This window comes from Copadichromis virginalis, linkage group LG9 (assembly GCF_057382275.1).
Source record: "Copadichromis virginalis isolate Kocher_CV1m ecotype Utaka linkage group LG9, C_Virginalis_male_GT1.1, whole genome shotgun sequence".
In the NCBI taxonomy this organism is placed as follows: domain Eukaryota; kingdom Metazoa; phylum Chordata; class Actinopteri; order Cichliformes; family Cichlidae; genus Copadichromis; species Copadichromis virginalis.
Window position 1 is genome coordinate 9,181,132 of NC_140626.1, and position 9,458 is coordinate 9,190,589.

General features: G+C 41.3%; 1 protein-coding gene across 4 annotated transcripts in view; it reads left to right on the forward strand.

Annotated features, from left to right (window-relative positions):
* The window catches only part of ccny (cyclin Y), a 44,836-nt gene extending 35,671 nt beyond the window's left edge, over window positions 1-9,165 (forward strand). For all 4 annotated transcript variants that reach the window (XM_085467567.1, XM_085467569.1, XM_085467568.1 and 1 more), the window contains 3 exons: window positions 281-447; window positions 4,407-4,569; window positions 5,437-9,165. In XM_085467567.1, coding sequence (XP_085323693.1) covers window positions 281-447; window positions 4,407-4,569; window positions 5,437-5,553 — 447 coding nt within the window. In that variant the 3' untranslated portion in view covers window positions 5,554-9,165. The remainder of the gene's footprint in view (window positions 1-280; window positions 448-4,406; window positions 4,570-5,436) is intronic.
* The last annotated feature ends 293 nt before the right edge of the window (window positions 9,166-9,458 follow it).

A 9,458-nucleotide genomic window follows, 5' to 3' on the forward strand; every position in this document is an offset into this window, starting at 1 on the left:
GATTATTAACGTGGTGTTTACTTGCTTATGTTTTGTACCTTATGTTAGCGTTACACCGTGGGTGAAGGAAAACACAGAGCGATAGCAGTTTAGCAATCTGACTCTTTTGACCCTGCGTGTAGGATGTTTTAGTCGTGTGAAACTGACTTGATGCTGTTAATGCTAGTCGATGCCAGCTGTTAAACAAAAGGCAAAATTGAGAGTTTTTCAGTTTTGTTTTTGTGCTAAAATAACTGTTTTATTTCAAGATGCTTACTTGTGACAAATCCCTTTGTCTAAGGTGTATTTGGAGAGGCTCCTGACCTACGCAGAGATCGACATTTGCCCGGCCAATTGGAAGCGGATCGTGTTGGGAGCCATCCTCCTGGCTTCCAAAGTCTGGGACGACCAGGCGGTTTGGAACGTCGACTACTGCCAAATTCTCAAGGATATCACTGTGGAGGACATGTGAGTCAGTTTATTGACATCAGCAGCGTAGAGCTATATCCCTATAGACTCAGGTCAGTTGCAGAAGACGTCTGCTGTTATTTCTGCACTAAAACAGCTGAGTTGGCGATAGAAGCTAAAGCCTGGCATTTTATTTTCATTACATGGTTGTTTAAGAACATAGAAACAGTTTATTGTTTAACCATTTGCATGGAATAAATCAGCTAAAACACTTGATTTGTTACTAAGAGAAATAAAACATTATTAAATGATGGCAGCAGCTGAAATCAAAGCTATTTAGTCCTTTTTGTTTTCCCCGGACGCTGTTCTTCTCTGTGATCTTATGACTGGGAAATGTCTGGACTATTTCCATGACAACAGCTTCTCTCAAAGAGAAACCAGTGTCCTTGTGTGGGAGGTGCAGAATCACATGACTGACTATACCATATGATGATTTCAATAACATTAGCATTTCAGAACATACTGTAGCATATTCCTCCGAATGTTCAGTGTGAAACATTTCCAGCAGGAGTCTGTACGTCAGGCGCATGTTTAGGTTTAGGTCACATCTTTGGAGCACAATGGCCCTGAAACGAGGACTACCAGTTATTTTTATCACCGATAATGCTGCAGATTGTTTTACTGATTAATCAATGCAGCAATCAGCAGAAAAAATCATCCAGAATTTGTCAAGAATTTACTAAAGTAGCAGCCCCCCCCCCATCTTTCTTCCTCAGAGCCACAATTCTCAAAGGTTGGTGCCATCAGCTGTTTGCTGGCTCCTAAAATGCCACACAGCCATGACCCTGGCAGAGTGTCAGCCATGTAAATAAATGCTTCCTCTTTGACTCATGGTTGCTGAGTGGGGTGATGGCAGATACAGCAGCACTTGTCTTTCTGTCCTGAGAATAGTCGGGCTTTGTGTGGTCAGCCTGTTTTCAAGAGCTGCTAAGAGTCTTTGACGGGAGAGTCTCTGACCATTTCGTCTAATGCCTTTGATCTGAGCAGGGATAGCTCAGTAGGTAGAGTGGTCGCCCCATGATTGGAAGGTCAGGGGTTGGAATCCACTTAACGGCTACCCTGAGGTACCCCTGAGCAAGATACCGTCCCCACACACTGCTCCCCAGGCGCTAGATTGGTGGCTGCCCACTGCTTCACTGAGTGAATGGGTTAAATGCAGAGAAGAATTTCTTGTGACGATGAAGTATACATTATTATTATTATTATTATTATTTTTATTTTGTTCTTGAGCTTAGAGTGTCTGAGGGACTTCAGATTACATTAGTTCCTCTTGTCTCTTTCCCCATAAAATGGTAATACAGGGAGTGCAGAATTATTAGGCAAATGAGTATTTTGTCCACATCATCCTCTTCATGCATGTTGTCTTACTCCAAGCTGTATAGGCTCGAAAGCCTACTACCAATTAAGCATATTAGGTGATGTGCATCTCTGTAATGAGAAGGGGTGTGGTCTAATGACATCAACACCCTATATCAGGTGTGCATAATTATTAGGCAACGTCCTTTCCTTTGGCAAAATGGGTCAAAAGAAGGACTTGACAGGCTCAGAAAAGTCAAAAATAGTGAGATATCTTGCAGAGGGATGCAGCAGTCTCAAAATTGCAAAGCTTCTGAAGCGTGATCATCGAACAATCAAGCGTTTCATTCAAAATAGTCAACAGGGTCGCAAGAAGCGTGTGGAAAAACCAAGGCCCAAAATAACTGCCCATGAACTGAGAAAAGTCAAGCGTGCAGCTGCCAAGATGCCACTTGCCACCAGTTTGGCCATATTTCAGAGCTGCAACATCACTGGAGTGCCCAAAAGCACAAGGTGTGCAATACTCAGAGACATGGCCAAGGTAAGAAAGGCTGAAAGACGACCACCACTGAACAAGACACACAAGCTGAAACTCAAGACTGGGCCAAGAAATATCTCAAGACTGGTTTTTCTAAGGTTTTATGGACTGATGAAATGAGAGTGAGTCTTGATGGGCCAGATGGATGGGCCCGTGGCTGGATTGGTAAAGGGCAGAGAGCTCCAGTCCGACTCAGACGCCAGCAAGGTGGAGGTGGAGTACTGGTTTGGGCTGGTATCATCAAAGATGAGCTTGTGGGGCCTTTTCGGGTTGAGGATGGAGTCAAGCTCAACTCCCAGTCCTACTGCCAGTTTCTGGAAGCCACCTTCTTCAAGCAGTGGTACAGGAAGAAGTCTGCATCCTTCAAGAAAAACATGATTTTCATGCAGGACAATGCTCCATCACACGCGTCCAAGTACTCCACAGCGCGGCTGGCAAGAAAGGGTATAAAAGAAGAAAAACTAATGACATGGCCTCCTTGTTCACCTGATCTGAACCCCATTGAGAACCTGTGGTCCATCATCAAATGTGAGATTTACAAGGAGGGAAAACAGTACACCTCTCTGAACAGTGTCTGGGAGGCTGTGGTTGCTGCTGCACGCAATGTTGATGGTGAACAGATCAAAACACTGACAGAATCCATGGATGGCAGGCTTTTGAGTGTCCTTGCAAAGAAAGGTGGCTATATTGGTCGCTGATTTGTTTTTGTTTTGTTTTCGAATGTCAGAAATGTATATTTGTGAATGTGGAGATGTTATATTGGTTTCACTGGTAAAAATAAATAATTGAAATGGGTATATATTTGTTTTTTGTTAAGTTGCCTAATAATTATGCACAGTAATAGTCACCTGCACACACAGATATCCCCCTAAAATAGCTAAAACTAAAAACAAACTAAAAACTACTTCCAAAAACATTCAGCTTTGATATTAATGAGTTTTTTGGGTTCATTGAGAACATGGTTGTTGTTCAATAATAACATTATTCCTCAAAAATACAACTTGCCTAATAATTCTGCACTCCCTGTAATGGTATCACGTCATTAAGCCTTAAAAACATTATGGTTTGTTAGTTTCTAACTAGTTGACAGTGAGAGATTCACAGTTTTCTGGGTTTGCAGGACAAAAATGTCAGCTTCATTTTAATGCTTAATCTTAGATTGTGGTGCATTTGGAGCAAAACGGGGAAGATGCCTCTGAAGCATGAGGTCAGAAAACTCAGTCTTATTTACCACGTCAACCTCAAATCCACTTGTGTGGATTATTCTGAGGAGGGACTCGGTGCTGTAGACGCCACCTCTCACCCCTCCTGCTTTCACACTTTTCTGCATCAGTGGATGTCTATTCTTGTCCTTGAGCTCAGATTCACAGGGCAATGAGCGTAATCCACCTGTTCAGGATTCTCTCCAGTGAGTGCAGCACAGTATGCACATCTGCTGTGCTCCCATATGGCAATTTACCGGACTGTGGCTCTTGATTTGACCAGAGATTTCCTCAGAAGGTCAATTTGAGTCCGTTCAAAGCCATGTTCTGGAACCTAGCCTGCTAAATTTCACGTTCCACCCACTGACTGAACAGTAGAAACGTCTTGGGAGAACACTGAGGAGCAGAGCAACACAAAAAGAAACAGATGAAAACAGGCTGAATGAGGAAAGATGAGGAAAAAGAAGCACTATTAGGCAGAGTTTGGCTACAGCAGAGCCTAAATTTAGCCCGTCTGTTGCTGCGTGGCTGTGAAAATATGTGTGTGAGCAACAAAGGGTAGGAAGAAGAGATGGCTAGTGGTTACAGTGCAGAAGGATTTGGTCACAACTGAAGAGTAACAGATGAAAGCGTCTGTCATCACGCTGCACCGAGGATCACAGAGCTGCTGAGCACAGGCACTGCATGACAATAGCACTTTCATGTGGGATTAATTCTTTCTTACACATAACGCTCAGTGTTCCTTGCTTAGATAGCATTCCCTTTTATCATAAAGAAGAGGCTTATGTTTGGTGGCGTAGGCTCAGTGCAGCCTACGCCACTCTGTGAGATGTTGGCTTTACCAATCAAACTAACCTTTATTTAAATAGCATAAGACTAATTAACTAACTCACACGTTTTCTCTTTCTTTTTTATGGAAAAAGGAATGAGCTGGAGCGTCAGTTCCTGGAATTGCTGCAGTTCAACATCAACGTGCCGTCCAGCGTCTACGCCAAGTATTACTTTGACCTGCGCTCGCTTGCTGAGGCCAATAACCTCAGCTTCCCCCTGGAGCCTCTCAGCAGGGACAAGGCGCAAAAACTAGAGGTGAGAAGCGCGCTGAAGTACTAGAGATAGGTTTATGTTTTTGGAGCTCAGGTAAAACAAGAAAAAAAAGAGGAAAAATATCAATTTATTTCAGCCTGGAATAGAAAAACCAAGGTAATTTGGGTAGTTGGTATTTTGACGAGCTTCTGATCATTACAAAAACATAAATGTTGATCTCCTGCCGGGTGAAGGACAGGATGCAGGGACGTGCTGCTGTGCAGGTAGCTTCGCTCTCTTCCTTCCTGTCCTGCAGCCTTACTGCTGTTAGTGTTTCATTCATTGATGCCATTGCTTGATCTGTTGGAGCAAAACAAACTTTTTACAGCAGGTATACCAGTGTTAATAACGGCTGCATTCCATTTAGTTTTAGAGTATTAAACATCAAGCTGGCTGAAGGTGAGACGTCTCCATGTGACGAGTGGAATTGGTTGATTAATTTATTTGGAGATGAGACCATTCCTCAACATTAATCTAGTTATTTAATGTCCAAAAATAACCCCCAAAAGAAAAAGCAGTTTACTTAAAAGACTGCTAAAAGTGAACCCAGGTGTCTTTGTGATTTTGAAAAAATTCCCATTCCCACCTGAGTTGAGCAGGACAATAAGAGAGAAACTCTGGTGTGATCGAGAGGTCATTATTGTCACTTTCTCACCTGAACTGCACAAAGCACAGTTTAAATGAAATGTTTCTAAGCGCGTTTGGTGTGTGAGCCCATCTCAGACTTGTGGTGTCGTAACCACTACTTACACATAACACACTATGTGTTTGGTACACACACACAGGCAAAGATGTTCTGTAGTCACTCCAACTAAAACATAGGAAGGCACCCCCGGCTCCATCTCACTTGCTCTTTTGTTTGACTTGCAGGCCATCTCACGGCTGTGTGATGACAAGTACAAAGACTTGAGGAAACTAGCCAAGAAGCGCTCGGTGAGCGCAGACAACCTAACAGTGGTGCGGTGGTGTCCGGCCATCATTTCCTAACACTGGCTGTCTGCAGAGGAATGCATCATAGACCTGTACTGTATTTCTGCCTAGTATGCAGGCAGACCAGGTGGGCAGCAGTCGTGTGGATCAGTGTCAGTCTGGAATCTCCTCACACATACACACGCCCCTTCAACAATCTGGCACTATTACAAATGTTATTGCATCCAGACTGGTTGTTGTACATAAAAGAAGTCCTGTTTCCTGCCTGCACCGAACCAAACGGAGCTAAGCTGAACCAAACTGAACGCTGTTGGAATGAAGACCACCTAACTTCAGAAGATAAGCAGCCAGGTGGAAATACAGAAGTGGAGAGACTTGTGTGAAGTCCAGAAATGAAAATAGGAACACGCTTAAAAAGCAGAATACAGGACGTAACAGCGGCAGCGGCGCTTCATAATTCCCTCCAATGCTCAAGTGCTTGTACAGCTGCTGGAGGGGACGCCGTGTACATTCCTTTGATTTTAATCTTCTGGTTCAGTCAGTACGTTAGCTGAAGCATGAGATGATCGTTTGACAGCTTATAGACACATTTCAGACTTTACTTCAATTTCTCAGTTAGTTTGTGTTTTGTTGGGTGTTTTTGTTCTTTTCCATTCCCACACAGCAGCTCCCTCTGTTCGCAGAGACAAGCGCATACAAAAGAAAGACATTTCACAGTTAGCTTAGCAGTACAGTTGATACGTGGACTACATATCCTCAGCCCTCCTTGACAAACAGAATCCGCTGAGCATTGTCTCAGATGGGGACCATTTGACTGAAGTTTTCATCAGGATAACTGACATTCAACGAGACAAGTCCGTTTTTAGCTCAAGGGCACTTATTCACCTTGTAGGCATCCAGTTGCAGAATAGTATCTCTGACAGTACGGCCACCCAGCAACCATTCAGATAAAGCAATATTCATGCATCGCTTTGTTGTTGTGATTAAATATAACAAAGCACGCACACATGGGAGGAGATTTACTGGAAGACAGAAACGAGACATACTGTAGAGCTTCTGTTGTACTTTATTCACTGCCATTGCCCTGACCTGTGGTGCCTGTAATAAGCTAGTCAAACACTTCTCCCCTCTCTGCTGGAGAAAAAAAAAAAGAACAAATAAGTCTGAAGTATTTTTTTTTCCTCTAGCGTTTTGTACGGTTCTTCCAACTTACAAAGTAACAGCACAAGCGAAAACATTGACATTAAAATGCCAACTAAAAGCATGAACCTTCAGGGTCGTCACAGACTGAAACGAATGAAAAAGCTTCGAGCGATGATTGAAACACTGCTTACAAAATGATAGATTGTATACATTTTGCTAAATTGTCTTTGTACAGTGTAAATACAGCACCGTCGTGTGCAAAAATCTGTAAACTGAGGTCATAATGTTAAAAAAAATACAAAAAGAATAAGGTTAGAATATTTATATGGGTCAGTTTATACTGTAAATGGGGAGGGGCAAATATGTCTAAATATGTGTTTCTATGACAAATCAAGCAAAGAAGAGAGTCAAGTTTTACGATTTAAATAGGAAACACCACTTAAGATTTTTTGGTCTCTTGTCAACAATTTCACAATGCTGAAAATGCCATTTTTTTTAATGTGACATAATGTGTGTGGTATGGAGATAACACATGACAATTCAATTTCATTTTATTATTATTATTATGATTTTTTTGTGTTTGTAAGTCTTCTCTGTGAAACGTTACCCTACTCATGTGTTTTTGATAAAATAAGGATGTTTGTTTCCTCTGATGCTGTAAAATTGGCAAGATGTTGTAAAAGGTCATCAGGTGAGTCAAAAATATCACTCAGTATGTCGTTAAATAATAATGTCTGAACTGAGAATTCATATTTGGCAGACTTATTCTGTTAACACGCATCACTAACCCTCCTGTTGTCTTTGGCTCAAATTTAATTTGTATCAATTTCCACATGAATTTGTTTTTTTTAAATTGGACTTAAAGATTTAAAAAAGTTAAACACACAAAAAAAGATTTATTCAGACTGTATTTAAAAGATGGACTTTGTGCCTTAAACCTGCATTTTATCTCATAGCCAGCAGGGGGCATTTCGTCTGGTAGCAAAAAGGAGTCCAGTTGCACAGAAGTGTATGGGGAAAAGGAAGTTGGTGTCAGTCCAAATGCTCAGCTCCAAGTTGTAACACTTTTCATGTCTACACCAACTAATTGGCGATTCTGTGAGAAAATTCCCTCTTGACGACTTTTCCACTTCTCACTCGTAGCTGGTGAGTTAAAAAGTTTATTTTGGGTCCTGATTGGGCACGCTGTCCATCTAACGAATAAATGGAAGCACGTTTTTCTTTTACGACTGATTGGTGGTGTTAAGCACTGGCGTTCAAAATGTCTTTTTTATACAATATTATTCGCTTACATCAACAGTCATCTGATAACCTTTTGCAGCATTTTGCCAGCCTCACAGAAACATTAGTAAAACTGTCATAAACAGTATTTTCATAAACGGCTCCCTTCCTGATTCCTCCTCCTCCTCCTTTTTTTTCCCCCTTGAGTTTTTTCCTTTAAAAACAGAAAAAAGGCCAGTCTACAGATTTGAGTTCAGTTGCTGTTCTGGGTGTATGAGGATAGGATAAAAATGAACTTCATGTGACCGGCTGTTTGCCTTACAATCAACCAGACTCTAAATCTAAATCGATGAATAGACACAATCTTGATGTAATCTAAAAAAAATCTAAGGACTTACTTTTATTTCTTTTTAATGAAATAAAAAGATCGGGGGAAAACGCGTTCTGATTTCAAATGTGACATCGGTTTGTTCTTGTGCATTTCATCGGTAGCCTCCAGGAGTGTGATTTATGTTACTTTGCTTTTCTAAGCTACCAGAAAATCAGTCTGGCCTGCAGGCGTGCAGAGCGGCAGAACTGTACCAAAGTCATGGAGGAAAAAATGAAGGAAGCTCTGATGTGGTGTCTGATCTTAGAGAAGTGCTTTTTTTGTGTGTGCATGTGGCGCTTTGAATGATTGGTAAATAAAAAGTGCAAAATGCATCTTTGGGGGAAGTTACGATGCTGGAGTAGCTGTTGTGAGATATTGAAAGATTGTATATCCTATTTATTGTATGTGTGTGTACATACCGCCCAGTGTGGTTTTCTCTGCACGCAGAAAGAAGCCGCGTGGCTGACAGTGGTGAATCCTGATGTGGAGAACGTACCCCCTCCCTCTGATAGCAAAGACCGGTTTTGTGTGTTTGTGTGCGTGTGCATGTGTGTGTGTGTGTGTCATAGCCTTGTGCACTGAGCTCTACCTCTGCATAGAGTTTTACTTTTTTCTCTAATGTTTTTTCTTCCTCTCCAATATGACATTTTTCAAATTTGACAAATACAGCTTTGATCATGATGGCAGTAAACTGCTGCAGCTGTGACACTTTTGTTCTTCTTGTTGATGGATAATTTCAACAACTTGTACTGTATTCTGTTGTAAATGTCAGTGTATTATTTCCTCTTCATTGAGTCACTCATTTGTTCCTGTTCTGAGTTGCCAAACTTTTCTCTGTATGTTTTCAACTATGATTTAAAAACAAAAAAAACAAACCTGCTCCCATTTTAGGAAAAAAACTTTGCAAGAATTAAAATTTCCAACCTTGCAGTTCATGGTGTGTTTTTTCTTTGTCTCGCTTCATCATAATCGATTTAATAATCAGTGAAAGAAACACACTCCAAGATCTTAGACCTCCTTCTCTTTCACCTTGTTAACTCAAGTGTTTTTCACAATAAGACAATATTTTGATATGTACTATAATGTACAAGTGATGTGTGTTGCGCTCACACAGTGTACCATTTAAATGGCTTACAGCAAGTGCTAATACAAAGATTACATTCTGCCATTCAGTCACTGAGGGACACATTCAGTCCTTCATACTGGCCTCGATTTGTTTTTATTTTAT